Raw genomic sequence first — 22,898 nt, forward strand, 5'->3', positions numbered from 1 at the left:
ACTTCGCATAGTACATATCTCATATTACAAACATGCAATCTAAATGGAATGGTTCAACAGGCTTAACTTTACAGAAATACAAAATAAATTATTTTCCTGTGCTCAAACATAAAAGTTTTCCCTTGTGTATAACTTCTAGTGTTTGCATTCAATATCATTCTTCAAAATAGCAGCAATGGCTTGGCATCAGAACATTTCTTCCTCCCTCCTTTCACAGAAACCGTTCTCATACCACGCTCAGTGTTAAGGCACTTGTTTTTACAAAGTGAAAAGAAACAAACCATTTCAGAATAGCAATGATTTATACAACATGAAATCTAACATATTAGAATAGTATAAAATAATAAAGTCAAATAAAATGGACTATCTTAGAATAGTGTAAAATTAATTGGAATAATACAAATATACTATCTTGGAATAGTATGAAGTAAATTGAAATGGATTCACTCCATTTTAATTTTGCTCACTTCTTCACATGATTTCATAATTTAAAGAATCACATCGGCAGGACATTCATTGATCAATCTCATCTCCGAACATCCATATCATTTAAACTAACTCATCATTGTCATCAACATCTGTATACGGGGTGGGTCATCTTGGTCTGCTAGCATTTTTAACTGTCTCCTCATGAGAAATGTACCCTCCCTCCTTTCATACCATTTAAGGTATGAAAGTAATATGTTCTCTAGAAGGGGCCGTTGTACGTTCTACTCTGGGGTACGGCATTCTAGACAGTCATTTCTGGGAGAAGATTTTGGTCAGTTACAACAGTTGTAGAATTTCATCACTTAAAAGTTCCTACTCAGTAACTTTGTGTGGTCTGTTCTAATGCAGTGATAAAGTCCCTGAAATGGTGTGAGAACCGGTGGAATATCAATAACTCATTATACTAATTTATTTTCAATTATGGTCTACTTAAATAGCTATGCTAACCCCTGTGTGGAACCTTGGGTGCCGAGCATGTGATAATTACTTCCTCCTTTAACAAGGATTTTAAAAACAGAAGTCATTTCATTAATGGTTTGTAGTTTAATTCAGGAATTTACACTTATGGCAGATATGTTTTTCCTTTAAATAACATCTCTAAATGTCAGGTCATCTGGTGAATGGATGACCATTAGGAGCTGGTGGCGCTTGTCTTTTAAAACTCATACTCTGGTGCCGTGCGCTCCCTCTGAAGCTGCAAGTAAGATTTAAAACATCTGCCCAAATCTTGTGGCTCAGCTTGGAACTTCATGTCCTGTGGGGGACCGATGAGAGTGTGCCTTTTTATGTCACCTGTAGTTCTGGATGCCTCAGGTGGAGATGGTTCAGCTCTGCTTCTCTGTCTGTTCGATGGAGGAGGAGGAGTCTTCCGTGGTGAGGTCTTTTGTCTGCTTGGACGATGGGGTCGTAGCGGTCTGACAGGCGGATAGATAGAGAGAGAGAGAGATCTCGGGAGGCATTACGTATAGTTAAATTCTAACACACCGAGGTAAAACTGTTTTTCCCGGGTCGCCGAGGATGCTGGCGTTGTTTGTTCGCCGCTCCTCCGCCCCAAATATTGTTCTTTAGTCCAGATTAGAACCTCTCCTGTCTGGCTCTCTACTTTTGAAACGTCAGTCATCAGCAAAAATATCAGATGTGTTGTCATCTCCAACCTGCTGGCTCTTTCCTGCTCATCGGTCCCTAGCCCGCTAGCTAGCTAGCATTATCGGACCTAGCAGGCTGCTACCTAGATGCTCCTCGGCTCCCTGAAGTCTGCCGAGCTAACAATTCTGTCTCCACCCCAACTCCACCCTAACTCCAGCCTAACTCCACCCTAACTCCGCGGCTCGTGTTGGTCTTCCCATCCCGCTGGGATCAGCCGGCTTCCCCGCTGACATCGTCTCTCCCTGCCGCCTACAGCCGGTGGCTAACAAGCTAGCTAACAAGCTAGTAGGCTGGTCACCCGGCTCCCACTCTGCACCAGGCTGTCAGCCCCTCCTACGATTCTCCTCCGGAAACCACTGGAATCATTCTCCTGATATGCTGTGGATTATCACTCTCATTTTATCTGGACTCACACCGCTCCTTCTTCTACGGTCATCCGGCTCCTGGTCTCTACTGTCCGGGTCCCCAGCATTAGCTAGCTCCGTGCTAGCGCCACTTCACGGGATCATGCCGCCGCTCTACTCCCTGTCAGATCTCCACTCCTTTAATAACCGCCTGCCTCCGGACTGCATGGACATCCTCGCAGATAACGAAATACTCCGCAAACGCCGTCCTCCACACAGAGGCTCTGGCCGTAAGTTTTTATTTCATTCCACGTCTCCACACTCCATCCCGTCCATTCGGTCCTGTCACGCGCCCACACTACGCTATCACAACAAAAAACACGTGAATCTGACCAATCTCCTTCCACTTCCCCGGTCCACACAACCCTCCCCCAATGCAACGTCACCTCAGAGCAGCCCTGCTCAACACACGCTCCATCCACAATAAAAGCAACATTCTGAATGAATTCATTAAAGACAATAACCTGGACTTTCTGTATCTGACCGAAACATGGCAAAAGCCCCTTGACTATTTTTCTTTAAATCAAATCACCCCAGCAGGATTCACATACATTGACAAACCTCGCCCACAAGGGCGGGGTGGTGGTATAGCTGCTATTATCAAAAAGGAAATAAAAGCTACCATAATCCCCATCCCTGATGCTTCTTCATTTGAACACCTGATCTTTAAACTCTCTGGTCCCACTCCCCTGGTCACAGCCATCATCTACCGTCCCCCGAAGCCAAACCCCTCCTTTCTCTCTGACCTCTCTGACATTCTCACTCAGCTTTCTGCCATATCCCCATCTGTTCTCCTCTTAGGGGATTTTAACATTCATGTTGACGACCCGACCTGCAAATATGCCTCTGAATTTAAGGAAACCCTTCATTGCTGCAACTTCTCTCAACACATCAACTTCCCAACACACAGCCGTGGTCACATCCTGGACTTGGTCTGCTCCACTGGTCTCACCATCCATCATCTGTCCAGCCTCAATCTCCACATCTCTGATCACCTGGCCATCATCATGGATATCAACATCCCCATCCCCGCCCAAAAGCAAAAACGCACAATAACCTACAGAAACCTCAAATCCATCTCACCTTCAGCAATCACTGCCTCCATTACCTGCAAGATGTCTGCCTCCCCCCCCCCACTTTCTGAAAACCCATCTGAACTTGTGGACTATTATAACAGCACCCTCTCCTTCTGTCTCAATGAACTGGCCCCCACAAAAACTAAAAATGTCTCTTTCATACATTCCGCCCCCTGGTATACCCCCGAACTCCGCCAAATGAAATCAAGGAAACGTCAACTTGAACGCCAACACAAGAAAACCACACTAACAGTCCATCTTCAAATCTACAAAGACTATCTCCAGCAGTACAGTAATGCACTCAAAGCAGCCCGGTCTAATTACTACTCACAACTCATTCAGTCTGGCTCCAGCAACCCCAAGCGTCTCTTCTCCACCATCAGCAAACTTCTCAAACCCTGTGACAACGCCGAACAGTGCATCTCCTTCCTTTCGTTTTTCCAAACCAAAATCAGCAACATTTACAGCAATCTGACACCCTCATCAGCACCCCCCACCTCCTCTCCTGGCTCCCCCCCCTTCACCTCACAGCCCCTGTCCCACTTCTCCCCTGTGACCCCCATGCAACTGTCCAACTTCATGACTGGAATTAACTCCACCTGCACACTTGACCCAATGCCCTCCAAATTTGTTAAAGAGAGCCTCCCTGCCATGTCCCAGCTCATCGCCACCATCATTAACTCCTCCCTCAGATCTGGATCAGTTCCCCCCTCTCTCAAACTGGCTGCTGTCACACCCATTCTCAAAAGACCTGGACTCACACCTGACATCATGTCCAACTTCCGGCCCATCTCAAATCTCCCCTTTCTGTCAAAAATACTTGAACGTGTCATTGCCTCACAACTAAAATCCCACCTCAGCTCCAATGACCTCTTTGAGCCATTTCAATCCGGTTTCCGATCAAAACACAGCACAGAAACAGCTCTTCTGAAAATCACAAACGACCTCCTCCTCTCCTCTGACTCCGGCAACCTGAACATCCTCATCCTCCTCGACCTCACCGCAGCATTCGACACCATCAACCACACCATCCTGCTGTCCCTCCTCGAATCATCACTCAACATCACTGACACTGCACTCTCCTGGCTGAAATCCTACCTCACCGAAAGACATCAGTTTATCAACATCAACAACTGCACCTCCTCCACTGCTCCTCTGTCCCAAGGCGTCCCCCAGGGTTCGGTGCTTGGCCCCCTCCTCTTCATCCTTTACATGCTCCCCCTTGGCAAAATAATTTGTCGCCACAACCTTCAATTTCACTGCTACGCCGATGACATCCAACTTTATATCTCAACAAAAACCATCACCCCCACAACACACTCCACTCTCACCAACTGTCTCTCAGAAATAAAAGCATGGATGCAAACAAACTATCTCCAACTGAACAGTGCCAAATCAGACATCATCATCATCGGCCCCCCATCCCGTATCAAAGACATCCAGAATTTCAACTTCACCATTGACAGCCACACTCTATCTCCCCCCCCTCACATCCGCAACCTCGGAGTCATTTTCGACAGTCAGCTCAAATTCAACCACCACATAAATCACATCACCAGGACCGCCTTTTTCCACCTCAAAAACATTGCCCGTCTCCGCCCATCACTCTCCTCCTCTGCTGCTGAAATCCTGATTCATGCATTCATCACTTCACGACTCGACTACTGCAATAGCATCCTCTATGGCATACCATCCAACCTCCTCAATAAACTCCAACATATCCAGAACTCTGCTGCCCGCCTCCTCACCCACATCACTCCCATCCTCCAGAACCTCCACTGGCTCCCCGTCCGTCAAAGAATCCACTTCAAAGTCCTCCTCATAACTTACAAAGCCCTCAACAACCAGGCCCCCCCCTACCTCACAGACCTGCTGCACCACCACACCCCTTCCCGCTGCCTCCGCTCATCAGAAGCCAACCTCCTATCCATCCCCACCCGCACCAATCACCGGACCTGGGGGGACAGAGCCTTCTCCGTCGCTGCCCCCTCCCTCTGGAACTCACTCCCACAACCCATCAGAGACTGCACCGACCTCACCACCTTCAAAAAACTAACAAAAACTCACCTCTTCAATCTGGCTTTTCATGTGTGATTGTTTTTGTATTATTTGACTTTAACTTTAACTATATATTTATTTGTTGTTCCTTTCTTCTCTTTTCTTTTTTTTCTTCACTATTATCTGTAAAGCGTCTTTGAGCACCTGTAAAAGCGGTAACAAATTAAATCTATTATTATTATTATTATTAAAATAAATCCAACCTTTTCCGCTCTATTTTCCTAATCTTACCATCCATCTTAGTTGATAAATGTCATCTAAACACAATTCATGTCTACTAATAATTTTACCATATCCCTAAACATTGCTTTCACCCACTGTAACATGTTTACTCCAATTAACTCTTTCAGGAAACCATTTTCTTCTATACATTTAAATACCTACATGTTTCAAGCACCACATATTTCACACACTATAAAAGAACGTCTCCATATTTTCTCCATCACTTTAATCCCACTGTTATTTAGAACCTTAGTAACTTTTGTGACTGGACATATCTGCAATGTCGCCACTATCTGCTGGGGAATCTTGTTCATAGAGTTTGTGCATACAAAGCTGTACTTGTGGGTTAGTAGCCTGTGTCTAACAATCATTTTCAATCATTGTGCTCAGGTCACCGATCGGTTGTTCATAGCTTAACAGGGGGTGTTTCTGGTACAGACTAAAACATGGATCCAGTGTATTTAGAGATTCCCCTAATCTGTAAATCCCCATCACTTACATATCCCGATCACTTAAACCCATCTCATCATTTGATACAAGAACTGCATATAAGGGGGTGAATCATCTTGATTATAACCGCCTCACCTTTGGGAACGAGTATTTCTAACTCCTCCTCTTGTTGCTCAGCTGATCTTTTGGCTCTGGGGATAAGTGAAAGTCTCTGAAACACAGCTGGAGTCTTGTTAGTGATGTGGGCATTCTTTATGAGTGAACTAATGGTTCCATGTCTTAGTTGATATTGTACTCCCCTTCCAACCAGAAAGGTGCCAAGTGTAATGAGCACAATCAACAATGCTATTCTGCCTCTTATCCCTAGGGGACCCCACAATTGGTTTGGCTTTGTTCTTGTCATCATCTCTATTTTATCCCTGGCTGTGTCCGTTACAGAATTTAAATAATGATTACAAAAATAACATATACAAAAAATTGGACTCTTTTTCAGATGTAAAACAAAAAATAGGTTTTCACTTTAATGTACAATCTATAAAAATCTAGACTATTTGTCTTTTGAGCTGTTTCTATCTTTGTCTTATTTCTATTTATTGTTTTGTTCCAGCTCTGCCAAATCAGTCCTTACTCCCAATACATGACAATGACAATGTGTGAGGTGGTGTCAATTTGCTCCTTTTTCTTTACCTTTAAACCGGAGCGCGTGTGAAGTTTGTTACAACTTTTCACGCTTCCGTCCACCGGGGATGAGCCCACTGTCTTTTGTGAACTTTCACCCTCACCCAATCACCTGGCCGAACAGGAGTCTCTTCTGGTGTCTCGTCTGGTATCTCTGTAGTTTTCCTAGCCTGCTGTGTAGACAAAACTTGCATAATATTACTCAGAGTTCTGACATATTCATCCACTTCTATTTGTCTAATATCTAAAACTGGACCACTCCTTCCTTGGAGAAGGCCCATGCTTCGGCATACCTCTTGTTGTTATGAGACCTATTGTTGACTACATTTTATTATTTATTAACTACAACGTCACTGAAATCAACATATCTGTATAATCATGACACTCCCTCCTTTGAGCATAAAACGCTCAATTAATATTGCAATGATTACCGTATTATGAACAGGACATGTAAAACCCATAACGTTGCATTAAATAAATATAAATTCTCCGTGTAATCACAAGGCGTACAAAAATATCATACGATGTATGGCTTTCTGATGGCATAAATGCATATTCACAAAACATTTTCCATTAGCACTTCTAATAGTTTACTTGTTTCAATAATGGCTTTTGTCATGGTATTATGCATCATCATTGCTGCAAAAAACAATACCCCTGGTGTCGCTAATGCGTCTCAATAATTCTAGGATTAGAGGATTGGTTGACACTGCTGAACAAACATATGATAAAATAATCTTTCTCCAAACTGGAGGGAAAATATGAACTATTCTCACAGAGGGTGACCTGCATGAAGGGCTGGTGCCCCTCACTCAAATGAGATATTGCCTTACGCACAACACTATAAATCAGTAAAGTTACTCAAGAATAAATAAATAAAGACTGATTCTTGAAACTGTTGTAAAAACCCTACAACTTCTTCATCCAAGCTCTCAATCAGTGTTATGTTATTTAATCTGCAGCTCATGCCTTAAAACAGATACTTCAGACCGATTATAAAATTGTGTTTATGAGAAAAATGTAATCTGACTCCATAAATCACATAATTATCTGATTAAAAACTGCACTTCTGGCTAACAATAAATGAAGTTCCCCTTTAAACACAGCCCCGGTCTTCTGACGGGGTCTATCTATATACTGGCTGGAAAATGTTGGGCCAGTCTCTGTCGCTCCGTCACTGTTCTCCCGCTAACAGTCACTCTCTAGTTCAGCTGGGTTCTTGTTGACTTCTTCACTGGTTTGAGACAAGCGACCCTATCGGACACCTCCCTTTGTAGCCAGACTTCACCACAGCAGAATCGAGTTTCTGTTTTCAGGTCTGGACAGCTTCACATCAGGTATATCGCCGCCCCTTGCATATTTTGGGTGGAAGCCCGTCTTCTTGACCTCACTAGTTGTGTGGACACAATAGTTTTCTGTGTGGGGGAACAACATCACTCGTAATGTATTTTCCTTCTCATAATTACAAAAATAGTCTGCTAAATGTTCTACTCTGCTACTTCTAATCAGTGGACGCTCTGTGTAAATGCAATATTCTACTCACTATCTTTTAAATAACATTCAACCTCTCCCTCCTGTGGTGACATATGTGGCTCTACGTAGCTGGATTTCAAAATACTCTAGTGCTGAAGATGCATCACCTGATGGTCTGGTCCTCTAAGCTTCCTCATTGTTGTGGTTGATACCAGGCTGTCTGTGGCATTTGGTTCATGTTTGGAAATCCTGTACGTCTTTGACATCTCTGGGTTGCTTGGTATTTCATATCGTGGTAAATGAGATGTTGTCTCCATTCTTCAATGGGTATAGCGTCTAATGCCACCACATCTCCCAGGCTTGCCTGCACTGATTGGGGAAGGGCGTTAATGACCGCGTTCTTCCACAGCATTACGACAGACGGTGAAACGTCATGTCGTTCTCCAGTGCAGTCCTCCCACACTCCTTCACATCTCTTCAGGAAGGCATACATGTCTTCCCCCGGTTCTTTTCTCAGGCTGTTGAGGGCATGTAAACTCCGTGTTGTTGGGTAGATTTGACGAATGGCAGCCCAATACCTCGACCTGACTTTGTTGAAGAAAATGTAATCTGGAGAGTTGGTGCATTTGGCCTTGGAATCCACTGCTCTTGCCTCTAGTCTTCCTTCTATCCGTCCAAGCAGTGCCCTCATGTCTCCCAAGCACAGGTGGTCTTGGACTGTGTATTTCTCCAGATCATTCACCCACTTCTGACCTCCTTGTGTAAGTGGAGGTAGTTTTGCCGCTAATGCTTCCATGTCTCTGTGAGTCCATGATTGGTATTTCAATCCTCCTTCTCCAGCCGCTATCACCGGTAGCGTGAGTGTTGAGCAGTTCTTGAGTCTTCCAGCTTCAGTTACGGTTGTGGTGTCTGGAGAACCTTCGCCTTTTCTTCTCTTGAGTTGTGCTTCCATACGTTTGCGGAGCTCTTCCATCTTTCTGTTGAGCTCCTCTTCCATTCTTCTGCCTAGTTCTTCCAATCTTCTGTTCACCAGATAGGAGTCTTACCTCATACTCCAAGTCTTTGACACGTATAGCTGTGGGGAGACCGTCCAACTCCAATACTCCTCCTAAAACACCTAGAGTTGGAGCTTGTATTGGGGGTTGAAAGAAACTGTATTCTTCTGTCATGTAGGGAGGAGGCGCATCTGTCAGGCTTGGAAGGAGCTTTGAAGGTTGGATTACTGGAGCTTCTTCTGTCTTTTCTTTCTTATCTTCCTTTGCTGTGAGCTCTGCTCCTTGAGCCACATACATGCTGTTCGTTGATTCTTGGCTGACATATTTTAGATGGAGTACCAGACTTGTAACTCTAGATTTTCTTTTTTCAGCTCTGTTTATAGCGCTTTTAGCAGGTCCATACCAAGGGGGTTGTCCGGCTTTGATCCATGCTTGTTGTTCTCGCAGGTATTTTCAATTTTCATGGTCAATTACTACTTTTCTATGGGCTTTCGTTGGTGCTGGTTGATCATCAGCTGGATACAGTCCTCTCGTTTGCCATTGTTCCAACAGTTTCTCCATGTGGTTCCATGTCTTTTGTCTAAGATTTGGAACTGTTATAGCATCTGATCTGATTTGTATCCTTCCCTTGATATCTGCTGTTGAGCCTGGCCCTGCGTCTAGTCTCAACTTAGTTTGTTTTGGTGACATGTTCTCTAATTATTTATTAACTTATCAAAGATGAAGCACTAATCTTCTGACTAGCACCTTCGTTGCTGTTCGTCCGAACTTTAAATCTTCTTTTTTTTTTGCTCAAGGTTTTATTAATTTATTTTTAATTATAGATTTTTTATTTTTTTTTAAGTTTTAGGTAAAATATTAATAAAGTTAATTAATATATAAAAAATATGCAAAATTTAAATATGAAATGTTAAAATAAAGTTGTACCGTGTATGGTTTTGACTTTGAAATATGAATATGGTTCAAATCCAAACCTCCTGTGTACAGTGCATACCGAAATGTATGAAATTATGCTAATGTCACTACTTGTGTTAGCTTCAATAAAATGGTGTTTGAAAAAGTACTATGTAAAGTTTCTTCTCTTATAATTAGAAACCACTTGCAATTCTATCTTGGCGATCAAGCATGTGTTTATTTATAACACTTAAAATTATACTTCACCATGTTATGGTGTTTCTTCTATTTGTGTAATAATTCTGTACTACCACCAGAGTGTGATATTTTAATTTCCAGCTTAATCCACTAGGGAATAGCTGTTGCAAAACTGACTTGTTTTTTAACAAGGAGAAACTTATTTTCCTTAAAAATATCTTTAAAATAGGAAGAACATTACACTATGGTTAAACAACACAGCACATAACCGCCAAAACAAGAATATTCACAAAACCAGCCAATACACTTTTATCAGCAGAAATACTTCCAATAGTTCTAACTCTAACAAGAAGTATGGTTATTTACTAGATGGAATGCCTAGCCTCAGTGTGTTAAAGCAAACAGAGTACTTCAATTAGCATTTCATGAAATGGCGACTGCCGTGTGGTTCACTGTGAACATGAGGTCAAGACAAGATGGCAACTGGTTTTCCAACCTTTGACCTGAAGAACAAAGGGATTTGAGAAAACACCTGGAGTTGAAATAATGGTGAGGTGATATTTTGTCTAGTAAATTCAACACACAACACTGTAGTTTAAAATAACATTTCTATTTCGTTTACAATGATAAATGGGCCTCATACCCTTACGTCATAGCCCTCTACCCATGTACGTGAATGTTTTGACTTTAAGAGCCAGTATGGTCATCTCTTCTGTTTAAACACACTATTTATGGGACAAAATGGGACGCTATCCAAACACAATCAGAAGAATATCGTCTATCTAACGCACGAATGTCGCACTTCCTGCCGTAATCCACAACGCAATGTATTTTTGAAAACATAAATAAAGTAACCACTGAAAGCTTCAAACTCCTCAGGCCTTTTCCTTCAAAAATGACTTTTTTAAAACAGCCTCACACTGTTGTTAACACAAAACACTCACTCCAATAACCTTAGCTTCAAACTTTGGCTGTGTCTTTGCCTCAAGCAGTCCCGACTGCTTAATGGCCTAAAACCATTCACGTTAACTTAAAACGCAACAAAAGACACTTATAGAAGTGATTGGCCTCTAGCCGATATGTAATAACAGACAAACGAATAGCATGCAGGGTTAAATAGAACAAAAGAAATTGAACTCACCCTGCCTGTGACAAAGCAACGCCACGTGTGGTAGGATACCAATGTTTATCAATTTAGGCTTGTTTTAACTTAAATTTAGGCAGTCTTTCTCAGGAGTCCAACTTACCAGACAGACACACACTCCTATTGTTCACTATGTAATCTATTGAAGATTTTGAATAAACAGGTACTTCTTTACCTTTCTGTATGGGCCCGAGTGTATGTCTGCCAGCATTGTTCAAGCTCCTTTGAAAACTGCAACTGCTCTCCCGGTGAAACGAGATCACGTCGGCCGGTGTTACAGTACAAGTTGAGTCATGACAACTGGCGACATTCTATTATTTTCGTCATAGGAATCCGGGGCGTGTACATTGAGGACCCATTGTTGACTTACCAGGAAAGAAACATCGTTTGTCGTTTACGTTCATCTTTTGCTATATCTGCCTCCATAGGATCACTTTGATGCACATTCAGTACTCGTATGTGAGGTTGTGGGGGAGAGGTCGATATCGTGACGCTTACAGGGAGGTATCGAACATTACAAAGTAGGTGACTGTGTAGATGCCTGTTCAAAATATTGCAAACTTGAATAAATCATTTAAATTATATTATTTGTTTCCGACTTTCATTTGTTCATCGTTCTTAATGTGATGTATATTAGCTTTGATAGCTGTCCATACCTTCAGACAGCCTAAAAGTAAAACACAAGTTGTTTATTCACAAAAAGCTCATCGACATGACTGGATCACTCATGACAAGTTGTGATCAGCTCCGATTAAATTGTGATATCAATTCTGTAGCTATTCTCCAGGGAGCACGTTTTTTTGATGAAATACCTGTATCCCTCTCATCACAACAAGACTCTACACTGTGCAGGAAAAACAATTACATACATGAAAATAACCTTGATGCATGGGAATGAAACACACAAACTATCTTCCGTGGCTATGCTGATATGTCACAGTAACAGTCAACCACATAAAAGTAAGTCCAGCGGGGCACACGTTGAATACATATAAAACATTTGTACATCATTCTTAATGTGATGTATAGTAGCTTTGATAGCCTAAAAGTAAAACACAAGTTGTTTATTAACAGCCCGAAAGCAACATCGAGATGACTGGATCATCTGCAGTGTTGGGCAAGTTACTTCCAAAATGTAAGACAGTACATTACTTACTAATGTCTTTTTTAAGTAATAGGCTACGTTACATTACAATATTACTGTCTCTGAAATGTAATTACTAACACTACTTTTATATTAGCCTATTTTTGAGTTACTCTACCAAAATAACCTTAAAAGAATGGCTAAGTATTTTAAATGCTAAAATGTAGTTAAGTGCAGCTCATTATACATCCAGTGAAGGACAATGTGGTATAGCATAACAACTGTGTAGGCCAGGGGTCACCAAACTACGGCCCGGGGGCCGGATCCGGCCCGCCACCCCCCTTTGACCGGCCCCCACCCCCTCTGCCCCCCACTACTTGAACCGGCCCTATGAGGCAAATCCCCAAAAGTTGTCATGGCTTATTTTTTTCAAATTGATTTTTGGAAAATAATAACATGTCTGCGTTTGGTATTTTGTTGATTTTGTTTCAGTTAAAAAAATTATATTTAGTTATAAAATAAAATGCACTATATTTGCCGAATTGTCGTCACCCGACATCTTGGAGATCAAGTGAGTGACAGACAACGCACGCGTAGAGAACTGTCAGTGTTCAGGACAGCAAAAATGGCTAACGTTAAACGAAAAGTTGATAGAGAGTGCAGAATTTTCAAAGAACAGTGGACCAACGACTATTTTTTTGTTCAGTATAAGGACCGTGCCGTTTGCATTATCTGTAAAGAGAGTGTGGCGGTTTTCAAGGAATATAATCTTTGTCGTCACCACGAAACCCGCCACAGTGACTTTGCTAGCTTGCGAGGGCAAGCAAGAGCAGACAGAATTCGCAGAATGAAAGGCGGACTGGCAGCACAACAACAAACATTCATTCGCCAAACACAGGTAAACCACGCTGCTGTTCGAGCTAGCTTCAAGGTAGCTCACATACTAGCTACCCATGGGAAGCCCTTCACTGATGGGGACTTTGTTAAAAAATGCATCCTTGCTGTGGCCGAGGAGGTGTGTCCCGACAAGAGAGAGGTGGTTGTGCACTGTGTCAACTACATCCGAAAAAATGGTCTGAAACACAGACAGTTCCAGGCCTTCCTCTCCGAGCTTGAGTCTGCCTACGAGGATGTGCTGTATTACACAGAAATCCGGTGGTTAAGCCGAGGCAAAGTGTTGCGCCGTTTCTACGACCTGCTACCCGAAATCAACACCTTCCTGCAGTCTAAAGGTGAAACGGTACGAGAGCTGACCGAGCCAGAATGGAAATGGGACCTCGCATTTTTAACAGATGTGACTGAAATGTTGAACCACCTTAACGTGCAGCTCCAAGGCAAAGGGAAGCTAATCAGTGACCTGTATTCCCACATCAAAGCGTTCGAGGTCAAACTAGTGCTGCTTGTGAGACAGGTCGAAAAGCTGGACTTTACGCATCTCCCTGCCACCCGGAGCTACTGCGCTGAGAAACCACCTGTCCCGTTCCCAGTCGAAAAGTGCAAGGATGCGCTGGAAATGCTGCAGGGGCAGTTCAGTGTGCGGTTCCGTGAGCTTCATGTCAACGGTAAAGCAATACGTTTGTTCCAGAACCCCTTTGCTGCCGACATAAATGATGCTCATCCCTCTCTTCAGTTTGAACTAGCCGAGTTGCAGAATTGTGATATCCTTAAAGATGCGTTCAAGCCTGACAGTCTCATTGAGTTCTATGCTTCGCTCCCAGGGGAAACCTACCCAAACATCAAACAGCATGCAATGAAGATGTCCACAGTTTTTGGCAGCACCTACATCTGTGAGCAAACCTTTTCCCTCATGAAGCAAACCAACAATACAACAAGGAACAGACTCACAGATAAACACTTGCATCAGACCTTGAGACTGGCTACCACTAGACTGCAACCAGACATTGAACTTCTCATCAGCCAGAAGCAAACACACAGTTCACACTGATACGGTAAGCACACTGATTTTAACAATTACTGATTTTAATTGCTATAAATATGAAATGTGAAGGCTCTTTTTAATTTGCTACATATGTTGTAAAATTATGTCACAGAGAAAAGCGGACAGCAGCATGTCTTGCCATTTACTGAATATGGTGCTTCTTGTGTTCAATCCGTCATCCCTCCATGCCAGGGCTCCAGAAGGCACTCTGAAGTGAGGAGAGGAGATTGCTGTTGCTGATCCCATCCCAAAGACAGCACAATTCATCAACAAGTAGAAATCCAGCTCACCTACATATAGGCTATTGATTTTGATTGCCATTATTCTGTATTATTGTTGTGCTTTAGTTTTGAGCCTACACTGCTCATGTCCTTTTCACCTTGACCTAAACAAAATGTTAACTGAACATGCTCACCTGGATAGGCATAAGAGTTGGCTAGTTCTATAAGCCTACTCATGTTATTATAATTTTGATGTTTTTTATTTATTTATTTATTTTATAGGCCTATTTATTTGACCTTTATTAAGTGCTGCACACAATTATTATTATTATTATTATTATTATCATCATCATCATCAGGCCTACCTATAATTTATAATTTTGAACTCACCTTTGCCAGTGTCAATCACCTCAACTAGGCAGATGTTTCTTACCTTGACAGCTTTGATGTTATTTTTATTAGAAAACAAATAAATGGAATATCTGTGGTATTTCAAATTAAAGCAAAGTGTGAAGACTCAATTGCTACTTTTGTAAACCACTAGTAAAGATGGTAAACAAATATGTGACAGGAATCAAGTGTTGATATAGTAGTGTGGAAGTAGTAGTGGGGATGGCTGTGCCGGGCTAGTAATCTCTTCTACACAATGAGCTGACTCGGCCCCGGCCCCCCATCACAGTCAGGAACAATAATGTGGCCCCCAGAGAAAAAAGTTTGGTGACCCCTGGTGTAGGCCATTAAGGCTACTCACAACTTTTATTACACGGCTTAGTTGAATACTCGATTCTGATTCATTGAACCTGTGACACGTTGTTAATACAGTAGTACAGACCACTGTTGATGACTACAATGAAGGTTGCTAAGGAGGATCAAGAAAGAGAAAGCAAAAGAGGTTAAAAGACGGAGCGCTGAACGTCAGATAAATCACCAGAAGAAGGCAGAGAGGAAGTAAATACTAGCAGGAACACGGAATGGGCTCTGTAGTGTGTTTAGTATGTAATAAGCGGGATATTTGTGCAGTGAGGCAGTCATGGGGAAAAGAACATCCGACAGCCTGGATCTTGATGAGCCTGAAGGGTAAACAATTTTTCTCTGGTGTCAGAATGTCTTGCGATGTTGGTAAATGGTTCAAAAACATAAAACCATTTAATTTCGGGTTAAAATGTGTTGTTACTGCGTTACTGAGAATTGTAACGGGCAATATATTACCCACATTTTATTAGTAATGCATTACATTACTTCGTTACAGCTAACAGTTATACATTACTGTAACTCCGTTACTTTTGTAACGCATTACACCCAACACTGTAACTGAAGCACGTGTTCATCACAGGATCGATCACAGCTGGCCACAGCTGACCATCTGGGACAAGCTGTGATCTGCTCCTTGATTGTCTCTAGTGCTATATAAACTGGTGGAAATGACACAAATGTATGAGGATAGCGAGAGAGATATAGCGAGAGACATAGCGAGAGAGACATTTAGAGCGAGAGAGACATTTAGAGAGAGAGACATTTAGAGCGAGAGAGACATTTAGAGTTAGAGCAAGAGAGACATTTAGAGAGAGACATTTAGAGCGAGAGAGACATTTAGAGAGAGACATTTAGAGTTAGAGCGAGAGAGACATTTAGAGCGAGAGACAGATACATAGCGATAGAATAGTGAGATTCGACAGAGAAAGATCGATTGTGCGTGAGTACTGAATGTGATTGTTTGTTTGTCCTTGTGTGTTGTGTGTTAATTTAGTGAGTAGTTGTTTGCCTGTGTGTGTGTTGGAGGGACAGCATTTGTGTAGGGCTTAATATTAGAGAGGGCCAGCAAACCATGGATGCAAACATGGTGAAAGAACTGTTGGATTTCCATATCCGCTATATATATCCTGAAGGCTTGACTAACAAACAGAGGTTTGCTATCAAAAGAAGAGCTGAGTCCTTCAGGATTAAAGGTAACCATTTCAGACATGTGGTCTTCAGAACATCATCTGCTTTGATAACACTGTTGATACATGTATAATTATGACATTTCAATACCAGACGGAGACCTGCACTACATATGCAGGAGGAAAAAAAACAGGACTGAGCACCTTGCAAAAGTGGTCTTATCAAGTGAAGAAGCCAACGAGCTCTTCATAGAGTTCCACTGCAGCCTAATTGGTGGACACACTGGAATGGAGAAAACTCATCTGGCCATCATTCAGCGGTTCTATTGGCCTGGCATGACGGAGGACATCCGCAAGTGGGTGAGTTCAAAATAATGAGGTAAATTACACATTATGGTACAAAAGTGCAACACATAAAGGTTTATAGTGTGTTTTTTTGTTCAGATTGCTGCGTGTCCCCAGTGCCAATCCAAGAGGGCCACTATCAAGGAGAAGAAAGAGTACACTCCTATTGAAGTACAGGACACATTTGCAGACAGTTTCAGCTTTCAAACATGCCAACAGTAATGTACTGCAATGCTCATGTGTATTTTTTTCATCTCAGGTAACATAGCCTCTGGAGCTTGTCGGCATGGACCTAGTGGGTAAACTCACAGTAACCGATGGTGGCAACAAGTACATTTGTGTAATGGTTGATTATTTCACCAAATGGGCAGAGGCATACCCACTTAAAAATAAAACAGCAGATGAGGTGACCAAGTGTATTCTTGATTTATTTTACAAATTTGGTGCACCTAAAAGACTGCTAACAGATCAAGGCAGGGACTTTTGCAATAAGGTACTACTGTGAAGAATTATGACTCCCCATTATGTAACTGCTGTGCTAACTTATTTATTTCCTGTTTGTCCCAATGTTCACTTCAAGGTCAACTATAACCTTTGTGAGAAGCTGGCCATCAAAAGAAGCCTGTGCTCGCCATACCACCCAGAAACAAATGGTTTGGTGGAAAAACTAAATGGCACAATACAAAGGTATATTTGTTCATAGAATAACAAACATTACTGTTCCTATATGAACTAATCAGAATTGATAGCTAAAAATACAACAAAAGTAAATAAATCAGCTGCTTTATCATATATTAGAAACCAATTTCTGTTCTACCTTCTTGTGTTTGTACTTGACCTGAATTTAGGTCCCTGAACAAACTGGTGGAGGGTGAGCCCAAACGGTGGGACCAACTCCTCCAAGGGACGATGTTTGGTCTGAGAACGAAAACCCAGCTGACCACCAAGTTCAGTCCTTATTTTCTGATGTTTGGGAGGGAAGCGAGGTACCCGTCAGAGGTGCCCAAGGAGTATGAGGTAAGATCTGATAATGTCCTCATCCTTTTTAATTATTCATACTATTTCAAACATCAATGTTTTCTCAACATTCTGACGCTTTTCTGTGGCAGATAACGGAAGAGAAAGTGAGCAACTTGTTGCAAATGGAGGAAGTCTTCGAGGGACTCAAAAAACAGGAGGCAGTTTTCGCGAGGGTGAAAGGTAACATAGCAAAAAGCCAAGATAAGATCCGCAAGAGGAAAGAAGGTGGGCAAGTGGACAATTTTCAAGTGGGGGATTTCGTTTTAAAACGCAACAAAAGGTCGGAACAGAGGAAAGGAGGAAAGCTAGAGGCAGACATGTTGGGACCATTCAGGATCCTAAAAATTGAGGGGAAGGTAGCGGACCTTGCTACAAAAAAAGGAAAAAAGACAATGAGAGTGAACATTGATCATTTGAAACACTATGTCCAGCCAGAGGAGAGGATCCCTGCTAAATTACAAAAAGTGTTGGATCCTTCTCCTCTGGCTGCTCCACTGCCCTCCACACCCACACCCACCTCCACACTCACACCCACCTCCACCTCCGCAACAGAGTGCCAGGCACGAGGAGCATCCTCTGATGTAGAGACTTGTAAGTAAACTGAAAAAAAGTACACCTTAAAGTATGCATTTCATTAATAACTAACATGCCTTTTTTTATAGTAATCCGAGACATATGGGCAGGGAGGAGACAAGAGACACTGTGGGCCAAGTATGGCCCATACAAAATATACAGTCAAAATCTGTTGGTCTTGGCCCCGGGAGAGGAGTTGGAGGGAGAGGTAAGCCTACTGTATATGAAAAATGTAAGTAGGCAAACTGATCATTCTGAAAATGGGTTCAAAAGATACTGGTGTATTCATAGATTGTGAATGCCTATCTGGCATGGGTTGGGGCCAAAGCTGGGGTCTTCATTGTGGACTCCTACCTAATGACTTCCCTCTGGCAGGGAACCCACAAGGGAGGCTTAAGAAAGGTGAGTAGAGTACTATAAATAAGTGTATGAACATATGTATGTACTGATGTATGTACAAATATTTTTCAGTTGGATTTGTCAAAACATGAGGTGGCGGCCGGAGCTGTCTGCACACTGGACCCTCATTGTAAGTAATCTAAAATGTTAATGGGTCAAGACATTTTTATTTATTCAACACTCAACACTTTAATAATTTCTTTGCACTTCCATAGATCATGTATCTGAATGAGAACAGGTCCCTGTTCTTGAACCCATTGGGGGCCACGGAAGAGCAATTAATCAGATGCAAAGATGTAACAAGGTGAATAAAATATAAGCTCTAATGTGTTTACTAGACATATTCAGGATTTTTGATTATATTAAGAGGGAGCAACACAAAGCCACATAAATCATGTTCCTGATTACTACTGTTTTACTTGAATACCATTAGATTGTCCTGTGTGAACATGCAGCTCTTCTTGACTTAAAAAAGGATCTGAATTGGGCTTATATACAAAACCCAATCTATCTGTTTCCTATGTAGATCGCTGGTCCGGAAACACAGACCTTCAGTTGGGAGATGGGCCTGCACAACAATCGATCATCCCAAACAGATGGATTCTACGTGCTGCGGTGTGTTGGTTCTGAAGGTAACATTTAGTAATGTGTGTGTGTATATATAACCATCTGTAATTAACAAAAATTATGAAGATACTTATGACAGACCTTTTAAGCTTGCAGAGCAAATACTGCAAAAACAACAGGTCCAGTACCCAGTGGACCAGGAAGGAGTGGCCTCAATGAGGTTAAAGATGGCAATGGCTCTGGTGAACAACTCAGGTATACAGGACTAGACAGGGGAAACATAAATATTGTGTCTTATTTGGCATTTCAATACCTTAATGCCTGTATTTCTTAATAATTTTTTTACAGATGACCTATCCGAGCTGTGTCGGGCCTGTGGGGAACATAGCATAGGGCCTAAGGTTGACCAATGGGTAAGAAGTTGTATTTATTTCCTGACCAACATTTGGCTGGAGGACTGGGATACACCCTGGATTGGTTACCTCTACAGCACTGGGTGAACACTCTCTATAACAGATATTATAAATGTTTACTTTAATTCACCAAACTTGCATGCCTTTGCACTATGGGATGACACTGGAGCAGTTGAAGAAACTTCTGAGCATGGACTCTAAACAGAAAGGAAAACAGCTAAGATTTAAAACTATACATTGCGTGCTTAATGAAATGTAAACAACTTGATTACTGCTTACTCTGGATGAGGGATGTTAAAATGTTTGTCAATATTCCAACAAGTCGTTTTTCTGTTTATTTTTAAGATCGAGTGCACTGGGTGCACTATGTGGTACCACACGTACTGTGTTGGGGAGCCTTCTCTCAATGCAGATTTCTTTTGTAAAGGCTGCACTTCTTAGACACACACACATATACACACACACACACACACACACACACACACACACACACACACACACACACACACACACACAGTTTATTATTTCTGTTGGCAAAATCCTGAATGTCCTCTTCCAACATGAGGGTAACATGATAACAAAGGTATCAACTGTAGCTGTGAACATGACAGGATGTGTGATTACCTAGAAGAGCATCAGGACTGTTTGAGGCATATGATAGCTATGTGATTAACATGATGATTCAGCCTCTATGGAGAGAGACATATGACAAGCATGCTCATTTCTGACGTGGAGCTAATCTGAAGTAAACATTGAATACTGCTTTCTATTCCTCCATCTTGTGACTGTGGAACTCCCTCTCTTGGATATCAGCATGTGAAGGACACTGTTCAGGAACTAGTTGATGCTCTGTATGTGATGACTCCTTCCATTCTGGAGAGGATCACAGATACATGGATCCTGAGGCTCAAGCTCAAGCCGGTGACCAGGGAGATTGTTCTAACAATTTCCAATAAATATTATTCTGAAACATAACTATCACTGTTGTCTTTCCTTCTATAAATGAAGCCAAAAAGATGTCAAGCTGGCACTTAGCCCTCCAAAAAGTGCATGGTTGCAACTTAGACAGTTAAGCATTTTATATCAGTGGGTCCTCATGGTGCAACACGGAAGGCAGACATAATTGCTTAGACACAGGTGTCACATGAACTTTAAATGCTCTGGAAAGTTCCTTATACAACTTTAGCCTTTTTTGTCTCATGAAGTCCCTAAGTGACACACACTGAACAGTCTGGTGGGTCATGGTCCTTGTCATTTGCTTTTGTGTTCCCATAACAACATGTCCAAGATGTCCATGTGCCAGGCTAACACATGTGACAGAACTAGCTACATTTGGAAATGTTTTTTGTTGCTAAAGCTAACATTCAAGCCATTTAAGAATAAAAATGCTTACATGACATGTCATTTGTTAAACATTAAGCTGTCTTTCGCTCTTTTCTGATTCTGATTACATATACATATGTTGTAGAAACATTTCTTGATGAAATTGATATGAAACAAATGCCATAAATATTGCTGTGACACTGGTGTCACATCGGGACATTAACCCTAAACATTCACAGTAAACCCAGAGTGACATATATGTACAATTACAAATATGATTATGATCTGCTCAGTTAATTTAGCTGATTCAATTATATTTAGTTAACATATTCTTTATTATTCAATTGAAAGTATGTTCAAACAAATGTAAACCAAAACATCATCCTCATTAATGAAGTTATAAATAACAGTTACTTTACGATTAAAGCCCAATGTGACATATATGTCACATTTCAGATATTTGACACTAGGGGGGTTACTTGCAGTGCTTGAATTGGAATAAAAAAGGTGCCAGTACTCTAAATCAGCAACAAGTATTTGGCACAAAGTCATAGTATATCCTATAATGCTGGTGGGTTTGTCTCTTTACTGTATATTTTAGAAAGGCTCACTGTACTTAAACAAAATGACTCAGGGTGCATCTGAGATTAGAGGGGGTGCAGTGGTAAAGTGCTATTTTTATAAGTGGGGAGTGGACCTGACACCCTCTAGTCTAGGGGGGTCCGGGGGCATGCTCCCTCTGGATTTTTTTTTTTTAAATATTGAAGTCAGATGCATCAATCTGGTGCATTTTGAGAGAAAAATGAAGAGATATATGGATACCTCTCAACATCCATAATGAAACAACTGTAAACAGATTTACTTTTTCTTTATGGATATAAAAGAAAGTAAAGCTTGACTCCTACTGGCTGGTTAAATGACTCCTCGTCCCTGAGGCCACTACCAGTTTTTTGTGCCATTTTGCTGGATTTATTTGTCAATAGCGTTGCTGCACAAAGTGATAGCCCTCTAGTTTAAATCTACTACCCCAAAAGAAACATATGGAGATGGGTTACTATTTAAAAAAAATTGCAAATCTATTTGGGAACAGTGGACCCGGGCCTCAAATCCTATAGGGGGGTCCGGGGGCATGCTCCCCCGGTAAGATTTTTTTTTAAATGTTGGACTTAAATGCATCAATCTGGTGCATTTTGAGGGGGAAATAAAGAGACTACACCCATATGAAACAAAAATGTATACATTTAAATAATCATAAAATCATAAGTACATGGCCATAACCAATAACATACAATATCCAATATGAAAAAACATTGAAACTTGTTTATTTATTTGTTTTTGGTTCATTTATAATCACGTTTATTTCATAAAATAAACGTGCTCCCTGGAGGTTAGCTACAGAATTGATATCACAATTTAATCGGAGCTGATCACAAGTTGTCATGACTGATCCAGTCATCTCGATGAGCGTTGAAAGCGTGAAATAAACGTTAAACGTATAGGCTTAAAGGCATAATAGAACTACCGTATTGTATTCAACTTGTGCCCCGCTGGACTTACTTTTCTGTGGTTTACCGTTACTGTGACATATCAGTATAGCCACGGAAGATAGTTTGTGTGTTTAATTCCCATGCATCAAGGTTATTTTCATGTATGTAATTGTTTTTCCTGCACAGTGTAGAGTCTTGTTGTGATGAGAGGGATACAGGTATTTCATAAAATAAACGTGCTCCCTGGAGGTTAGCTACAGAATTGATATCACAATTTAATCGGAGCTGATCACAAGTTTCATGACTGATCCAGTCATCTCGATGAGCGTTCGGGCTGTGAATAAACAACTTGTGTTTTACTTTTAGGCTGTCTGAAGGTATGGACAGCTATCAAAGCTACTATACATCACATTAAGAACG

General features: G+C 41.6%; 1 protein-coding gene across 1 annotated transcript; it reads left to right on the top strand.

Moving 5' to 3' along the window:
• Positions 1-17,346: 17,346 nt before the first annotated feature.
• LOC307016150 (uncharacterized protein) lies at positions 17,347-20,109 on the top strand (the record flags this gene model as incomplete). The annotated part of the gene is made up of 11 exons (XM_079645183.1): positions 17,347-17,383; positions 17,545-17,713; positions 17,806-17,896; positions 18,379-18,497; positions 18,581-18,691; positions 18,761-18,818; positions 18,904-18,908; positions 19,215-19,320; positions 19,412-19,510; positions 19,604-19,668; positions 20,014-20,109. The coding sequence occupies exons 2-11, from the start codon at positions 17,606-17,608 to the stop codon at positions 20,107-20,109; spliced, it is 858 nt and encodes a 285-aa protein (XP_079501309.1). The 5' UTR covers positions 17,347-17,383; positions 17,545-17,605.
• Positions 20,110-22,898: the final 2,789 nt, after the last annotated feature.

Source organism: Notothenia rossii (genome assembly GCF_949606895.1).
Source record: "Notothenia rossii genome assembly, chromosome: 8".
Taxonomy (NCBI): domain Eukaryota; kingdom Metazoa; phylum Chordata; class Actinopteri; order Perciformes; family Nototheniidae; genus Notothenia; species Notothenia rossii.